Raw genomic sequence first — 18,945 nt, forward strand, 5'->3', positions numbered from 1 at the left:
CCAGATTTGGTTCTAATTGGTCAGTTTCTATGCCAGTCAGTGTTAAAAGCTCTGCCTCCTAGGCAGTCATTAGCTCCTTACATTCACCCAGATTTGGTTCTGATTGGTCAATTTCTATGCCAGTCAGCATCAAAACCTCCACCTCCTAGGCAGACATTGGCTCCTTATATTCACCCAGATTTGGTTTTGATTGGTCAGTTTCTATGCCAGTCAGCATCTCTGGGCCTATCAATGGGGTCTGATCAGGAAGGCGGGGCTAATCAGCAGCCTCCATGGAGGCCTGGAGAGAAATGGAAGCGTGGCTGTTGGCCAGGCCAGGAGAGAAAGAGAGGCAAGTTCTGATCAATGGCTGCCACAGAGGCTACGGATCAGAACCTGCCTCTCTGTAGGCCTCTCTCTGGGACTGATCCGCAGCCCCCTAGGCAGTCAGTGCTGGGTCGGGGCACCAGCAGTGCCTCAGTGACTTCCAGTCTGGTTGAGCCTTTGGTAGTAAAGGTCGTTAGGACCCTGGCTCTTTATTATATAGATGAGATATTTTAATTGTGCCTTAAAAGAAGATTCATCTCCAAGGCCATGGTTTGAATGAACACTCAGAAATAGCACATGGGATCCCCATCTGGAGGTTGGTGCAGCGCAGATCCAGCCATTTCTGAGAAACTGTCTGGGTTTGGAGTTACTCCCAGAACTCTGATGTAGCAGTTCCTGAGTTTATAGAAAGTCTGAGAGCAACATAAATCTGCTTTGTATACACAAATAAACATGCGCGTGCTGCATGCCATTCTCAGCCTGCCAGTTCCCTCTGGCTGCACTAGTAAATGCAGCTCAAAAGACACTAGTTAACTTTCATGCAGGAATGGGGCACTCTGATTTTTTAAATGTTCTGGTTGAGTGGGAATGAAGAGGATGAGTCTAAGGAAGGTTTTAAAGATTAAGTATTTTCATTTTCAGACAAATTGCAGATACTGAATTCAAAAATTTCTACATCTTATTTTACATGACTTCACACCAAGCAAACTTTTTATGGCCAAGTTTAACTTAACATTGAAATAAAAGCCAATAAACTGTGTGGCTCAGTGGTTGAATGTCAACCCATGAACAAAAAGGTCACTGGTTCAATTCCTGGTCAGGGCACATGCCCAGGTTTCAGGCTTGATCCTCAGTAAGGGGCATGCAGGAGCCAGCCAATAGATGACATTTCTCATCCATGTTTCTATCTCTCTATCCCTCTCCCTTCATCTCTGTCTCAAAGTCAATAATTTTCACAATATTTTTATTCAACTGCATATACTCAAAACATTTAAAAACTAAGCAAAATAAGAGGGAAAAGTTTTCTTTGCCCAGCAGAGTTTCACTGAGATTTGTTGCTATTGGCTCTAGAAAATACACATTAAATATTACCTTACAGTTGTATTGCACTGACAAATATCTAAGTTCACATTTTCTTTTATTTTTATATCTGATAATTTGATAGGATCTTTATGTGCCTCACACAACCTTAGAGTAGGTGATATAATTGTATTTTAACCCTTTGCACTCGCTTGCTTTTTTCTCGATTCCTTTATTCTACTTGGGATTTAATTTTTTAAATATCCAAGATTTTACAAAGCGCGGCAGTAGAATAAAAAACTGGAGTTTCTTTTCATACAAACTTATTTATTTGGATTTTTTTACATTTCAAATTATTGATACATTCAAAGAGTAATTTTGAATTACTGCTACCGATGCTAACCGTGTCGAGTCACACTCGACATCCGAGTGCAAAAGGTTAAAACACATTTTTAGTGACCCAAAGGAATGTCTTCCTAACTGCAGTTTTATTTTTTTTTGACAGATGACATTTGACCCAGAAATGTTCTTCAATGTCCTACTGCCACCAATTATATTTCATGCAGGATATAGTCTGAAGAAGGTAATTTTATGGTGACTGTTTTCTTTATCATCAAGGAGAGGATTTTATCAGCACTACTGACAAAATAGTTATTTTATGGGTTTACCTATTTGGTAAGAATATCATTATCTTAGATTATGTGATATAGGTTAAAATATGACATAATTGAAATTCTTCTGAACTTGCTCTGGCTAGCACACCGACCATTAGCCACATGCAGCAACTAAGCCTTTGAAGTGTGCTAGTCGGAATGAAATGTGCTTTAAGTGTAAAACATGCATTGGATTTCTCAGACCTAGTATTAAGAAATAATGTAAAATATCTCAATAATGTTGTATATTTGATTTCATGTAGAAATGATAATGTTTTGGGTATATGGGGTTGAATAAAAATATTGTGAAAATTAATTTTGCTTTTTTAAAACTTATTTTAATGTAACTACTAGAAAAATTTAAATGACATACATGGTCCACAATATATTTCTATTGGAAATTATTATTCTACTAGAGGCCTGGTGCATGAAGTTCATGCACTGGTGGGGGTGTCCCTCAGCTCAACCTGCACCCTCTCCAATCTGGGACCCCTTGGGGGATGTCCGACTGCCTGTTTAAACAGGCAGTCGGACATCCCTCTCACAATCCGGGACTGCTGGCTCCCAACTGCTCGCCTGCCTGCCTGATTACCCCTAACCGCTTCTGCCTGCCAGCCTGATCACCCCCTAACCACTCCCCTGCCAGCCTGATCTATGCCTAACTGTTCCCCTGCCAGCCTGATCATCCCCAACTACCCTCCCCTGAAAGCCCGGTCACCCCCAAATGCACTCCCCTGCTCCCAGCTGGGACCTGGGCAGTGGCCTGGGAGACTGTGTGCACCTCCCCCAACCCCCACATGATCTGCTCCCAGCTGGGACCTGGGTCTCAGCTGGGAGCAGATCATGTGGGGGTGTACGCCATCTCCCAGGCCACTGCCTGGGTCTCAGCTGGAAGCAGATCCGCCCAGGGTGTGCGCCATATCCCAGGCCACTGCCCGGGTCACGGCTGGGAGATCACGTGGGGGGTGTGTGTGCATTCTCCCAGGCCGCTGCCTGGGTCGGGGCTGGGAGAAGATCACGCCACAGGGTGTGCGCCGTCTCCCAGGCCACTGCCCTGGTCTCAGCTGGGAGAAGATCATGCCGGCGGGTGTGCGCCTTCTCCCAGGCCACTGCCCAGGTTGCTGCTGGGAGCAGATCACGCGACGGTTGTTCGCAGTCTCCCAGGCTACGGCCAGGTCGCGGCTGAGAGCGATGTGGGGGTGGGGGGGGAGCAGTGGCAGCCCCCCAGGCCAACGGCCAGGGCCACGGCTGGGAGCAGATCAGCCAGGGGTATTCAGGACTCTCCTAGGCCAACAGCCTGGGTCGCATGCTGCCTGCTCTCAGCTGTAGCCCTCTCTGGGACTGGGGGACTTCGGTGGGCCTGAGAGGACTGGGCGCCGCCATCTTGTGGCCATGGGCACCGCCATTTTTGTCTAGGAGTGATGGTTCATTTGCATATTACTCTATTATTAGATAGGATGGGTATAATCAAGAGTAGGCTATGAACTAGAATGGGGTTAGCTCGCAGGGTGAGAGCTCAGGAAAGCTGTGCTTGTGCTCTGCTCCTTGTGCTCCCAGAGCAGAGGCCCAGTCTCACAGCTGCAGGCACCTCTGCCGTTACTCAGGTGCAGCCTGGTGTGCAGAGCTGGCAGGGCAATGATCCATCCCTGTACCTAGAGTGAGGCTCTGGCCACAGAGATTGAGTGGCAGAGGCTATGAGGCTGCTCTTCTGCTGCCCTCCTGCCCAGATTCCTGGGCAGTGCCTGTGGACCTGTGGGTTCCTATGCCAAAAGCTGGGCTGCTTGCTCAATGAAGACCTGATTTTCTTGTGGACTCTGGGCTCCCTCTTGCTATCTGTTCTGGCTACTCAGGCCCCACTTACACAACTAGAGGAGAGTTTTCCCAAGCAAGCCCTTGAAAAGATTTAGGAGACTGGTTTATTCAGGGCATTCTTCTTCACCCAGCCCCGATACTAGATGTCATTTTGTATGTCTTCAAAATAAATTTTTTGTAGGTGATTAAAGTTTGTTTCATAGCATATAAGTCAGAGATCTAATAATAAAAGTAAAAAGGCAACTTAAATATTTTAGAATGGTATTTTTAAATGCTAAGTGGTACCAGTGACAACAAGCTTCCTAAAAACTCTCTTGCCAGACTCCTGCATGGACATTGCCCAGTCCCTTCCTTTCTCTTAGCCTGCCAGGCCTGGGACTTGTTTCTGTCATCTCTACTCCATCACCTTCCTGTGATTCCCCTACTTCTTTGAGAAACTTCTGTCCTTGCAGTGTAGGTTAGGTAAGTCTTATTGTACAAGAAGGCCAGGAACTGGGGCTCCAACAACAAAGCTTGCCTAAGCAGTGAGGAAAGGAGGAGGCAGTAAAATGCATGTTATTTTTATTTCCTGTTACACTAAGAAAAATGCTGACGGAAAATAAAAATATATGTTTTTATCCCCAGAGACACTTTTTTCAAAACTTAGGATCTATTTTAACATATGCCTTCCTGGGAACTGCCATCTCCTGTATTGTCATAGGGTAAGTGACATTTGGGGCTCAAATTCTATGAGGCTGGTGGGCAGCTGATCTTGTAGCAGTTTCTCTTGAATTTCTACATATCCCTACACATGGTTCCTACATATTGACGGAGGTTCTGAGAGGTGTAGACTCTCAACAAATGTTCATCACCTTATAGCAAAGATTGATCTTTAGTAGTTCTATAATAGGGAGATTTGAAATTTATAATGGATTCAAATTCTAAGCTTGTGGACAATGCTGTCAACCTACCAATTATCACTATTTCCCTGTTTTCTTTGTATAACTGATTTTAAGTACATTTAAGTATATGCATTAATATTATATGCTTTGATTATCATTAAACTCTGTAAATCTACTTTTTTTGAAGTGAGACAATGTGTAATGTGTGTGGGGAAAATATAAGTGAATTGTTCTAAATAATTTCAGTTCAAGAGGTCTGGTGATATTCATTGGCTGGAGTTGAGAACCTCTTCTAATTGATTGTAAGGTTACTGTTTTGCCCAGAGTTCAGGGTCCCTAATAATCAACCACCAGGGAGCCTTTTCTCCGATGCAAAAGCAAGGAGTCTTTATTCAAACCCGGGTTTGGCTCCCAGCCTCTTTCTGGCATAGCAGTGAGACCAAAGAGAGTGAACCCCGGGAGAGCGGTAGGTTATAAAGGGTTGGTCATTTGGGTGGGCTTAGGGAAGTGACGTGGGTTACAGAGATTGCCTAATTTGGACTGAGTCTACTTCTCTACATTCCTATTGGCAGGTTTATGCAACTGTTACATTCTCGCGGTTTTCTAAGAAAAAGGAGTCATCTACATAGTTACACTGGATGGAGGGTACAGTACATTTTGTGCTGTCCTGCTCTGCCCTTTCAGTTACAATCAGTAACATATTGGAAAGTGATTTGCATAACTTTTAGAACCAGGTTGCTTGGTTGAACTGAGCATAATCTGGACAACAAACATCTATAGGGTGCCTTCTGAATGTGGTTCACCAGCAGGAGGGATTGATTGGTAGTTTACAGATATTTGGATCTTATCTGCAAGTAAAGGAAACCATTGGAAAGCTTTAGCTTGAGGGTGCTGAGGTCTGATTTAAACTTTGGGAAGGTCATTCTGGTGCCTGTGTGAAGGAGAAAATTTCAAGTGGGGAAAAGATGGCAGCCAGGGCACCATTTAAGCAGCGATTTCCATAGGCTGGGTTAGAGATGGTGAGGGCCTGGCCTCAGGCAGCGGCAGCAAAAGGTGTATTTGGTGTCAGCAACCAGTTGAAATCCTGAGAGAAAATGGGGTCATTCAGGGCAGTGTAGAGTGAGAAGGGAAAGTACGTGGGCAACAATACTACTTAACGAAAGGGAAGAGATGCCCACAAAAGACTAAGAAGTGTTGGGCCCAAGAAACGAGAAGCAAATATTCAGGGCTTATGTCTGGAAGTCAAGGGAAGAGGTAAAGGGCAGCAAACAGTGGCTAACATGGGAGGTGGCAAGTGAAATAAGAGCTGGCATGTCCATTGCATTCACCGTAGGTGGTGATGGGTGGTAGGAATAAGAGGAAAGTAATGGCAAGATTAATTGCTTTGGGTACCATATGATGAGAAGCAAGAGTTCATAGTTATGCTATCTTCAGATACAATTTAAGAACTTCTGAAGGAAAGGGACAACTTTAAATTCAGACCAAACTGACACTTTCATAATTTGTAATATCTGTTTTATGAGTGATTGAAACTGCCACTTAAACCTTAGAAAATGACAGGTTATATTTTTCTGATACATTAATGTTAATAAAAACAACATAAACATTTATTGGGTACTTGATATGTACTATGCCTATTTTAAAAGTAAAATTTAATTAACTTTATTTAATCTTTGAAATAATCCTATTAAGTAGATGCTATTATTACCACCCTTAACAGCTGAGACAGCTGAGGTTTAGAGAGAATAACATAATGTAAGTAATGAAATAACATAATGTAAGTAATATAATAAATCGTTTGGTTCTACAGTCAACTTAATGCCCCAAATGTGCTTACTTCTATTTATTATTGGCCCTAAAATAAAATATAATAAATTAAACTAAAAAATAAAATTGTATAAATCAGTCAGTATTTACTAACATGCCACGTGTTTCTTCATCAGCCCTGTAGGAGTTCTCACAGAAATGAGAGGTTTTTATTTGGAAATCCTATACAAAAGGAATTCACATTTCTAACAAGAAGCGATGCTTGGGTGTATGCAGATATACTCACAATGGCATGAAACGGGCAGGAGAAAAGTTTTGGGACAGTCAATGTGATTGGACTCTGAGAATAACTTTGCAGAGGAGATAGAATGTGGGTGGGCATTTAATGGAGAGTGATGAGGCAGTTGGGTTTTCCATGCCATCAGGTGCATTAGTGCTGGTGGGCGTGGTGAGCACTGTGCCAGGTTCCCAGTGGGGAGCAGGTCTCACAGGGCAGTGTAAGGGGCTGTGGGAACTGCAGTGCAGCAGTCAGTTTACAGAGCTGTGAAGCTCAGCCCCGGAAACTCATGTGAATGCAAAGGCCATGAAGGGTTATGTGAATCATGAATGAAAACAGCTAGTGTGCCATGGTCTTCTGCAGGTAAAGACTGTCTCTATTCACACTACAGGTTGGTTTTAAAGGTGACTCAAATGCTTCACAGGGACTGAGATCATTGGGTCCATTTAAATGAAAGAGTGCCTAATTAATTTTTGTTAACCTTATATCATTTCAGAAATTAGATACAAGCCATCTTTTATATTGCATTGGAAAGTTTAACAATATCCCTTCTGACTATAAAATTAGAGAAACCTTTAAAAATTTTAAGGATGGACTGTTCTTAAAGAATTCAACCACCTTTTCTATTCCTCTCCTCCATTTTGCCACTTAGGAAACATCTTAGATATATCTCTGTTTTAAATAAAACCCATGCATTTGTAATATTTCTCTATTCATCTCTTTCATCTTTGGGAACTATTCCTTTATCCCTGATCCTGTGTCTCCAGCCATTGTGCTGCAGGGATGTGTCATCACAGTGATAGCCTAATGCTTATGTCAGCAATCCATCTTGTCGCAAGAACTAGTTATCAATGAAATGTTTCCTTTTTTTTTTTTAAGCAATGAAAATATTTAAAAGAATTTTTGTTAATGAGGAATTTTTAAAAAATGCCACAATTTCACAAATATTTGGAGAAAGGGACACGGATCTAAATGAAGAACAGGTGTTAAATTTTAAAATTTCTCATTTTAAAAATCTCATCTCATGTGCCAGACACTGATCTGTGCTTTTTATACACATTATCTGATTTTATCCTCACAATATTCTGTGAGATAGTACTATTTTTAGCTTTATTTTACATACAAGAATGCTGAGGTTGAGACTTGCCCAAAGTTGCATAGTAAGTAATTGGTGGTAAGATTAAAAATGGAGGTGGAGTAAGTAGATGCTGCATGGACACACTCCTAGGACCAAACTGGAATTGCAACTAAAATACTGAAAAACTTTGTGAATAATCAACAGAAGACTCACTGGAGAGAACCCTGATAACCGAGGATGGAAAGTGGAGACTATAGAGACTCATAGGAAGGGTGTAGGCACAAAAAAGCTGGCCAGGCTCTCACAGACAGCAGCTGAAGTTCTGGAGAGATATCTCAGCTGTGGGGGGAGGGTTACCACTGAGAACTCTGGAGTCTAATCTCTAAGCTGGGCCCCCCAGCAGAGAGCACCAGAACTGAGAATGGTACCCACATAGCATTTGGCTGTGAAAAGCAGCAGGGTTGCTATCTGCCAGGGAAAGGCAAGTGGATTTTAGAGACTCTCTTAAAGCGCCAATGCACAAAAGTCCATGTGGAACCTCACAACTTGTGCTCTGGCAGAGGGAGGGCAGAGTGGACTGGAGCTGTGTGAGCAGAAGCCAGGATCAGGGGCTCTGGGATTAGAGCTCAGAAGGTGGACACCCCCATTTCCTGTGCTGAGTCATTCCCTCACACTGTGGCAGTCATCTTAGACAGACAATTGCTATCCAGGCAGTCTTGCCTGAGGGGCAGACAGTTGACCACTTTATTGGAAAACATCTTGCCTCATGGTGTGGAGTTGCTGAGGCCCATTAAGAGATTGAGAATAACAATTAGCCTCCAGGCAGAAGCAATTGCCCCACCCTGTTAAAAAACACACCTGTGGACGATTGCCTGTGGGCAATTCAAGATGGAATCCTATCAGTCTGTAGGCAGAGGTGGTCTCTGGAGGCTTTGAGTCTTTGCCTGATATAATTAGTCAGAAATAGCATTTGGCACTGTCCTGCACTAGAGTTTGAGAAGCATAGCAGATTTACCTAATACATAGTCACAAACCCAAACAGGCAGCCACACTGAGGAGACAAATGAAAGAACAAGAGAACTCTTCAGAAGAAGAGATAAGTGAAATGGAGATAAAAAATTTATCTGATATAGAGTTCAGATTAATGATGGTAAAGATGCTCAACAACATGAGAAAATATATAGTAACTTTGAAAACAGAAGTAAAGAATGGCATAGCACAAATAAATAACACATTGGAAGGAATACACAGCAGATTAGGGGAGGCTGAGTAATGAATTAATGAATTAGAAGACAGGGTTGAAAAATCAATCAGAGAACCAAAAAGAAAAAAAAAACAATTAAAAAAACAGTAGGACAGCTTAAGGGAGCTGTGGGAAATGTGAAACGTAACAATATTAGAATAGCAGGTGTGCCAGATGAGGCAGAAAGGGAGAATGGGATAGAGAATGTGTTTGAAGAAATAATAGAAGAAAACTTCCCTAACCTGGTAAAGGAAAAGTAACTGGTGGTAAATGGCAGAGCTGGTCTGACTCCAGAACACACAGTCTTAGACATACCTTGTCCTCCTCATACTATGATACTTCACAGCTCTTATAGTGTTTTATACATGCCAGGTAAACCAAGCCCTCAATAATTTCAGATTTTTACATTTACCATTATGGTTAACAAATATGGAAAATCTGAACATTTAAGAATGAGCTCTGGATATGATTGTAAAGCAGAAATGGAACCTGTCTTTTATTACTGGAGCTAGTTGGAGGGATGGCAAGAATCATTTACATAAAGTTCTTGGACTCAGGGTAACTCACTCTGGAATTCTGGATTCAAAGATGTTAGATTGTTTATATTATTCATACCAGTATTCCTCAGGAATGTTAATTTTTCCTGTTATGAACCTTAATATACCACCACAGAATCTGACCTGACACTGCCCGTCTGCCCATGAGGTACAGGAGTGAAAGGGCCCATGGAAGCCCTCACCCTGCCCTCTTGTGTCACTGGGCCTGCTGAGCTGGAGGCCTGCAGGCCTAAATGCCCTGGACTCCTGTCTGGAACAGCAGTTGCTCTGTTCTGACCCAGTGTTAGGTTTGGTGAAGCTTAGGAGTGTCAAATGCTGACTACTAACCCTGGACGAAGGATGTTTGCTAGTCTAGAAGCAAACCCCGAGGAGGGATAGTTCATACAGTGGGCGAGCATAACTCAATGCCTGGAGGTCTGAACCTGGAAGAAGAATGATGTCAAGCAGAGTTCTGAACCCAGGAGGCATGGGCCCAGAGAAGACACATGGAAGGACTTTGGGAAGTCAGTGAACCCCATAAATTAACCATGAAATTTTTCATGGAGAGAGTCTGAATAGATTTGACTGTTCCATCAGCTTTTCTAGGGAATTACAATTCACAAACACAAAGAACCAGTATGTTTTTCTAGAGCCTAAGCAAAGAGACAGCTGAGAAAGGAGGGATTTTACATATCTCCATATTTATTAGACTGAAGTATTCTTGAGACTGCACTGAGGGTGGCCGTAAAGTCTAGAAATCTGCATGCTATTATTTTATTGTGTACTATAATGTAACAACAATAAGCCAGTTATTGTGTATTAATTAGTCTGTGTTCCTAGACAAGGTAACCATCTTGTGTATGTATCTAAGAGTGGAGTGCCAAGTGGAAGTGTCTACAAATGAATATTCATTTCTATAAAATAATGCCAAATAAATTTCCAAAGCAGTTGTACCAACTTTTCTTCTTAATTTTTGGCAATATAATAGAAATGAAATGAAAGCATATTGTGGTCTTTGTATTTTCTGATAGTTAGTGAAGTTGATTATGATTTTCATATGATGCCTGCTTAGTCTTTTTATCTATTTTTTTCTATTTAATTGTCTTATTTTATTAATTTGCCATATTCCTTTATATGTTCCACATGTTAATCCATACTCAGTTATATATGTTGCAAATATTTTCTCTCAGTTTGTGAATTGTGCTTTTACTTTGTTCATGCATGATGGTTTTTAATGAATAAAAGTTCTTAAAAATTTTTTTAATCCTCACCCAAGTATATGCTTATTGATTTTTTTAGAGTGAGGGGAAATGCGGGGGAGAGTTAGAGAAACATCGATGTGAGAGAGAACATTTGTTGGCTGCCTTCTGCACATGTCCTGACCCGGGATAGAACCCACGACCTGACCAGGAATCAAACCCACAACCTTTCAGTGTATGGGACATTGCTCCAACCACACCTGTAGAAAGTGAGCCACACCTGTTAGATCAGAAGTTATTAAATTTAGTATACTCAAATTTATGATTTTTTTTTCTTTTATGGTTAGCAATGTTGTATTGTAATAAATCTTTTCCTACCCCAGAATCAGAAATACATTTTATTCTAAAATGTTTTAACATTTTGCCTTTTGCAGTGAGTCCATTTTATGGAATTGATTTTTGTGTATGGTATGCTTGATTATACTGATTTCTCTCATTTCTGAGAAACTCTGATCTTCTATTATTTCTCTTGGTAATTGTTTTAATAAGAACAGCTCAGGTTGGCAGGCAGCAGCCAAGAGGCAAAGGCGCTTCTCCAGTAACCCCCAGCTCATTCTTATCAAAGATAATCCCAAATGTTCCTGCTCTCTTTTGCCATCTATCTTCCCCCTCTCTTCTTCCCTGGGCCTGCCCCTCCTCCCAACCCTGTTTTCCTCACTGTCCCTTGGATGTGTCTGGGCTGTTTCTCCCTGAAACAGCAGGCTGCAAAGCTCAGAGCTCAGGAAGGCTGTGGTGAGTCAGACAGGAAGGCCCATCACTCTTTTGTGCATTCCCTTGCTTCTGGACTTGAAGTGTATTAAAGTAGCTGTCATTGATGATATAGAGAAAAATAAATATGCCACTGACCTGACATAACTGAATGAGGAAAAAATACCTCTAATCTGTCAAGTACAGCTGAGTGTGGTGAATTGTGGCCATAGCACAGTGTGTAGGCCACATTGCTGGCCCACGGAGGAGAGTGGCATTTGTGAGGGGAAAAAACAAAAGGTAGGATAGAGGGGACTGTGGAGAATATCAAGAGCTGTATTTTGAAGTAAAGGAGGTGAAGTCATCAGAGCCATATGGATCTATGCATTAGTCACAAAGCTAATCTGATCTAATGTGATCTGATCTAATCCTTGTGTCACAACTTTGAAGATGTTAGGAGTTAGAATGACAGAACAGGACAAAGAAAAATAAATTCTAGAAGAATCAAAAAGGAAAGCAAAGAAAGACTAATTCCAATTAGGAAGAGAAATGCTGAAAGTCATGTAGAAGGGAAAATGATACATGAAACTGTTGACATGAAAGAACATGTTTAATAATAAAATATTCAAGTTTTAGAATTACCCACTTTACCTTTGTTCTGCAGTACCTCATGCATAAAGTCAAACATTTCTCCCAATTTGACCAAAATCTGATGGAAGAGCTATAATAAATGTGGCTCAGCTTCTACACACATACACCATACCCCATTCAGATAAAAGTTAAAAAAATAAGAGCAGATAGAAATTATCTATTGCTTGTAACAAACCACTCCCAAAACTTAGTAGCTTGAGACAACAATCATTTCAGTAGTTCACAATTGTGTGTCTCAACAGTTTAGGTTGGGCTCAGCCGGGCAGTTCTGAAGTTCTTATCTGGGGTCACTCATGTGACCACAGTCATCTGGGGCTTAACTGGGATTGAATGGTCTAAGATTAGCTTACTCAGTTGTCTGGTGGCTGATTCTGACTGTAGCTGGTTAGGCGGGGAACTCAGATCTGCTCCATGTAGCCTCTCATCCCTGGTAAGCTGGCCCTGGTTTTTTTGCATGATGGTGACAAGACAACATTTTAAGATGATGGAGCAGAGGCCCAGTCGCTTAAGTCAGGTAATATCACCATGTTGTACTGGTCAAATTATTTCTAGAGCACAGCCAAGAATGAAGGCATGGGAAATAGGCTTCATCTCTTGATGGGAGGTATGATAAAGTCACATTACAAAGGGGCATGCATACACTGATGGAAAGAATCATTGTGGTCATCTTTCAAAGACTCTAGGAAGAAACTGTAAAATATCTTCAGAGATATCAATGCAAGGGCTTGCATTAGAACCTAGTGTGAAACCTATGGCTGCAAAAAGAAAAGACAATGGAGAACCAAGTAAACCATGGAGGCTGATCCCTCACTTCCTGTTATACTTCCTGATGGTCTGGAACCAGCAACAATGAGTTTCTTCCCTGTTGACTTAAGTGACTTACAGGAAGTATCTTAGAATGTTCTGTGTTTGTATGTAAAACTTTATGGGAAAATATACATAAAGCTTAAAGGAGCTAAAGTAGAGAGCATGGCTCACTGAGATTTTATGCCACCAAAGCATGGAAAATTTACCCTTGTTCATCTAACATTGGGAATTATGAAAAAAATTTGTTTAATTTGAGAATTTCAGTTTCTCTTCTTACCACCAGTGATGCAGAGAACGTGGAGGTGGAGGTGAGGCCATATTAGCTATAAATTCAGCATCTTTTCGGAGGGGGTTTCTTTTATAACTGCATATTTTTGTCAAGGGATATCATGTTGTGGAAGAGACTGTTTCATAGTGTGACCACTGCCAGACCCATTAGCTAGACCTGGGCCAGACAAAGATTGCTTCCTGGAAATCCTTTTAGGGATTATCCAATTGTAATAGACACTTTCCTTCAGACATAAACTAGTACCTGTCCTCTGTGCCTCAAGGCATGTGGTTCCTAAAACAGGCCATTATCCTTACCCAGGCAAGCCTGTGAGGTATTTGCCCTTACCTGGGGCAGTGATTTACCGGTACACCTGTCCATCACCCTGATCTTTGACATTCTTAGACACCTGTCAAGCAGGGCGGGGATTCACTTCATCTGGCCACCACCCTGATGTGCCTCGTGTGTAAGATTCCCTTAAGCTGTTAATTGCCACACTGGAGTGGCTTTCCTCTTCCTTTGGTCTTTCCATGCCCTGCACTTGTTCAGATAGACTTTCAGTCTAGGCTGTCCCCTGGGCCTGTATGCATGGGAAGTGCCATGCTGCATCCACCTTTGTCTGCTGGCTATGGTGCTTGAGTGGAGATTTGGAGAGGGGAAAGCTTGATCCTGGCAGCTTCTTCCCTTTGCTTCAGCAGTTTAAGGAGACATGAGATAAAGTGCTCTGCCACATAGCCTTTCTTGCACCTTTCCAGGGCCTTGAAGATTAACTTAAAAAATGGAAATCCATGAATCCTTCACCAAACTAAACTACATCACCCAAACTGTCAAATTTACCTGTCTGTACCTCCCTATTCTCCTCTCTCCCCGGCCCCCAGAGGCAAATCTTGGCCTGAATATTATTTATAGTTCTTCCATGTGCTTTGGAGTTTTATAAAAACAGTATCATAAATGGGGGAATAAGGACACATATGTAACACCTTAATCAATAACGAAATTTAAAAAAAGAAATAAAAAAAACAAACACAAAACAGTATCATACTTTATGTTAAGACATTTTCATTTTCCCCACTCATGACTTTCTAAGATTCATCCATATTATAGTTTTAGGCTGTGGCTCATTCACTTTCATTTTATAATATACACTAGAGGCCCAGTGCACGAAATTCGTGCATTGGGGAGGGTGTCCCTCAGCCCAGCTTGCACCCTCTCTAATATGGGACCCCTCGGGGGATGTCCAACTGCAGGTTTAGGCCCAATCCCTGTGGAATCGGGCCTAAACCTGCAGTTGGACATCCCTCTCACAATCCGGGACCGCTGGCTCCTAACTGCTCACCTACCTGCCTGATTGCCCCCTAACTGCTTCCTTGCTGGCCTGATTGACCCCTAACTGCTCCTCTGCAGGCCTGATTGCCCCCAAATACCATCCCCTGCTGGCCTGTTCACCCCCAAGGCTTTTATTAGTATAGATATGACCCTGCACAGGAACTTTTACTAACCCTGCTTTACAATAAGGGCTTGACGATTGAATCATTAGGACCAGACACCAAGATTTCCTTTCTTTGAATAGTGGAGGGAATACTTATCTTGTCTTTAAGTTGCCCAGAAATTAAAATGAGATAATGACTTAGAAAAGTATAAAAGCACCATATAAAGACAACTGTCTTTTTAATGAAGTGGCAAAATGAAAAACACTTTTTATTCTCCCCTTCCTTCCTTTACAGCTTTTATTTAAACTTTGAAATTTATAAAAATTTCACTCCAATTTTCATTTCTTTATATTCAACATTATTTTGTATTGGTTTCAGGTTTTATATTAGTTACAGAATAGTGGTTAGACAATCATATACTTTACAAAGTGTTCCCCGATATTTCTAGTACCCACCTGGCATCATACCATCATTACAACACTATTGACTATATTCCCTATTTAAGTGACAATGGGTTTACAGGTTCCTTTCAGTGTTTCTTTTGTGTTGCTTGTCCTTCCTTTTCTTTCTCACTTCTTCCCTTGTTTTCTTTATATAGTATCTCAATTGGCCATCAAAGCTCAGTGAAGGCACTGGGACACGCTTCATCCATTTTACAGACCAGGAAACTGAGGCCAAATCCAGTTGGCTGTGGAACTTGACTCAGCACACAGGAAGCCCTCAGAGCCATGCTCTTTGTACTTCCTAAGGGGCAGCGGCCCAGCAAACAGAACAAACCTTCCAGTCAGGCTTCTGAGCCTCTTTCTCAAGCACCTCTTCATTGCGGATGCTCCACATTCTTTCCTCTCCCCCCATTCTTTACTGCCCCCCCTTCTCTGAAGCAGGTGGAAGGCTTCCCACTCACTGCCTAGGCATGCTCTGCCATGGGGCAGGGTGTAGCGAGCTTGCTTTTGGGTCAAGGCAGGAGCAGGAGTCACTGCCTCTGAAGTGTGAAGGCTGCCTGAGCGAGGCCCATTAGCACTGGGAGCTTCTCTGAATCACATCAGTCAGTCCAGTACCCTGCAGTGCAGCACCCCTTCACTGAGGTGGCACCACCCCTCAACCCCCGCCTCAGGGGTGAGGGTCCTGGCCCTCTGCCAGGAGTCCTTCCATTCCCCTTGATCCCTGGCTGGGCCCACCCACGTCTTGGGAGCACTGCAGAACCTCTGTCTCTCTGCAGATGAGGCAGATCCCTGCCCTAGGTCTCTGCAAAGCTATGAATCTTGGCCAGAGGCCTGGTCTGGGTCTCAGCAACCACATGCCTGCAATGTTCCCAGGGACCCTGGGAGGGGCTGGGCGAGTCCCGCCTCACCTCCCCAGGGTGCCGATCTCCCCAGGGACCCCTGGGAAAGGCTGGAGGGGCAGGCTATGCCACCCCGGTTGCCGATCTCCCCAGGGACCCCCCTGAGAGGCTGGATGGGCCCGGCCACGACCCCCAGGTTGGCGATCGCCCCCGGGACCCCCGGCAGCAGCAGGATGGGCCCGGCCACGCCCCCCCAGGGTGCCGATCACCCCCGGGACCCCCGGCAGGGGCGGGATGGGCCCAGCCATGCCCCCCAGGGTGCCGATCGCCCCGATACCCTCTTGAGTGTCTGGGAAGCCAGGTCTCGCCTCCCCGGGGCAGCGATCTCCCCAGGGACCCCCAAACTAAGAGGACTGGCACCGCCATCTTGATCTTCTCAACGGCCGGATATGCCACCCGGAGTCCCGCCCCCCAGCCTCCCGCCGACCCAATTGTGGGCGAAGCGGAGGTGCGGTCAATTTGCATGTTTCTCTATTATAAGGTAGGATATGTGTGAATATTCCCTGCTTTACCTAATCTCCTATTGATGGATTTTCCCCATATACAAATATTCACCTATGTAAAAGGTTCTTTAAGCAATGGCCTTGGGTGAACTGTGCAATACCAAATTGGTTTCTAAAGCTGTATCCCTGTCAGCAGAGTTAGAGAAGTAAAGGCGGTCATGGTGACTAGGAATTTTCTGGCTGTCAAATCCAGCACAGTTTAGATCTCATGTACTATCCCCTTTCATCCTTGTTTTATGTTCTCTAGTGAACTTAACTTCTTAGTTGTCATGCCCTCACTTTTAGAAAGAGTTAGTAACTATATTGCCAAGTGAATCACTGAGTTAATGAAAAAATTTGAGACATGCATATCTTTTCAATGACAAAAGTTACAACAAAAACTAGCTTTTTGGGTGCATTTTCTATGTTCTAGGTCTTAACTGACCCTTTTGCATGTTATTATCTCATTTAATCTTCACAATAAACAGTAAAGATAGATACTTCTATTGTTTCCTTTTTATAAGTGAGAAGCCTAAGGCTCAAATTGCATAAGTAACTTCCATGGTGTGACTCACTATGGAGCTTGAAGCTGAAGTCATCTTTGCAATTTAAATTTTTTTGCAATTTAAAATGCATCCTTGGTCTGCAGCAGCAACAACAACATCTGGAACTTGTTAGAAATGCAGAGTCTTGGGCCTCATCCAAGACCTCCTGAATTCTGAGATGCTATTAACAGGTGAATTTGTTATGCTGCACCCCAAAACTGGTAGAGAGATTTAATAACCTATTTAAAATTTAGTAAGGACAGACTATAGGTATCACGATAATTTTAACTTGTATTTAATTCATTTATTAAGGTATCATTGACACTAAACCAAATCAATTAAATTTGCAATTTATATCCACAAGATTTATATGGCTCTCTGTGTCTGGGTCAAATATTGTATATGTGTTATGCAGAAGATAATTGGCAGAATACTGTTAGCCAGGCTCATGGAGCTGTCACAGTTAAAAATGCCCAGCGCTCTGCTCTAAGGGTTTTAGCACTATGGTATTCAAGCTGCTCAACCTGAGTTAGCAATTACGTTCTGATGTCATTAAAATGAAATGGCATCAACAAAGGAATAGAAGTCTATCTTAACTACAGGTCTGAGATGCTTTATTACTTTATGTCACCCTTACTTACTAATTCCCATTGCATAAGAGGTAGCTATAAAGGTTTTCATAGGCAAGCTACATTGTCAATGAATATGCATCATGAATATGAATATGAATAATGACATCATTGTTTTAGTTTCCATGAGCAAATATAATCTTCAAGGTCATTGCTAATGGATAACAGGTGCCTACAATCTTATTTTTATATATTTTATGACTACTTGCACTGTGGTTGCATCTCCTTCCTCCAAAAATGTAAGTGTAATTTCAACATCAGTGTTTATTTTTGGAACTTCTCTTCCAGTGCTTTGAGAAGTAGATTACTCAATCTTTCTTCAGTTTCTCAAGAATACCATGTCACTTGTACCCCTCTTCAAATAAGTTCCACTATGAGAAATATTTATTATAATCAGGACAGTTGCTTGCATTTACTGAACATTTGCTTTCTAACAACCACTGCCATGCCTTTAGATGCATTAAGTTCATTCATTACCTCTATCTCCCATTTAAAGATTTTTTGCATCAAAAGAATATATATTTATTTCTATAATAAAATTCTCCCCAGGTTTCTTTATTAAAATAATGTTTTCCTTAAATGTTAAAGTTCATAAATATTCTTATTTATATAATAGACTCTTGTTTAATCATTTTGTGCATCTTTAGTAGAAGCTTAGGTTTCTTAAGATCAATAATCTATACTGATAAAAGCCTAGGGCCCTCGCACCCTCCTGCTCTCAGGTCATCATAAGATGGCCACCCCCATGTTGTCACAATATGGCCTCCCCCACGTCATCACAAGATGGCTGGCAGGGGAGGGCAGTTGGGGGCAATCGGGCCAGCAGGGGAGGGAAGTTGGGGGCGATCAGGCTGGCAGGGGAGCAGTTAGGCATCAATCAGGTTGGCAGGGGAGCAGTTAGGAGCCAGCAGTCCCAGATTGTGAGAGGGATGTCCGACTGCCGGTTTAGGCCCAATCCCTCAAGGGTCAGGCCTAAACCGGCGGTCGGACATCCCCTGAGGGGTCCTAGATTGGAGAGGGTGCAGGCTGGGCTTAGGGACACCCCCCAGTGCACAAATTTCATGTACCAGGCCTCTAGTCTATATCATAAAAGGCCTTTGGTTGTGATGCCGTGTCACGACCAAATGAGCAGCAGCTCTCGCGGTGGGTGGGGCGGGGTATGAACTACTCATGGCAGAGAGCTACTCATGGCAGAGAGCTACTAGTGGTGGAGAGCTGTGCTTCACAGGGCTAAATACAACTGTAGCCTTACCCCTGCAGAGAGAAATGAGA

General features: G+C 42.7%; 1 protein-coding gene across 1 annotated transcript in view; it reads left to right on the forward strand.

Moving 5' to 3' along the window:
* The window catches only part of SLC9A9 (solute carrier family 9 member A9), a 421,347-nt gene that overhangs the window by 92,919 nt on the left and 309,483 nt on the right, over positions 1-18,945 (forward strand). The window contains 2 exon segments of the mRNA XM_054710390.1: positions 1,832-1,909; positions 4,416-4,492. Of these exon segments, the coding sequence (XP_054566365.1) occupies positions 1,832-1,909; positions 4,416-4,492 (155 nt within the window).

The sequence above is a fragment of the Eptesicus fuscus genome, chromosome 3, assembly GCF_027574615.1.
Source record: "Eptesicus fuscus isolate TK198812 chromosome 3, DD_ASM_mEF_20220401, whole genome shotgun sequence".
Classification (NCBI taxonomy): Eukaryota; Metazoa; Chordata; class Mammalia; order Chiroptera; family Vespertilionidae; genus Eptesicus; species Eptesicus fuscus.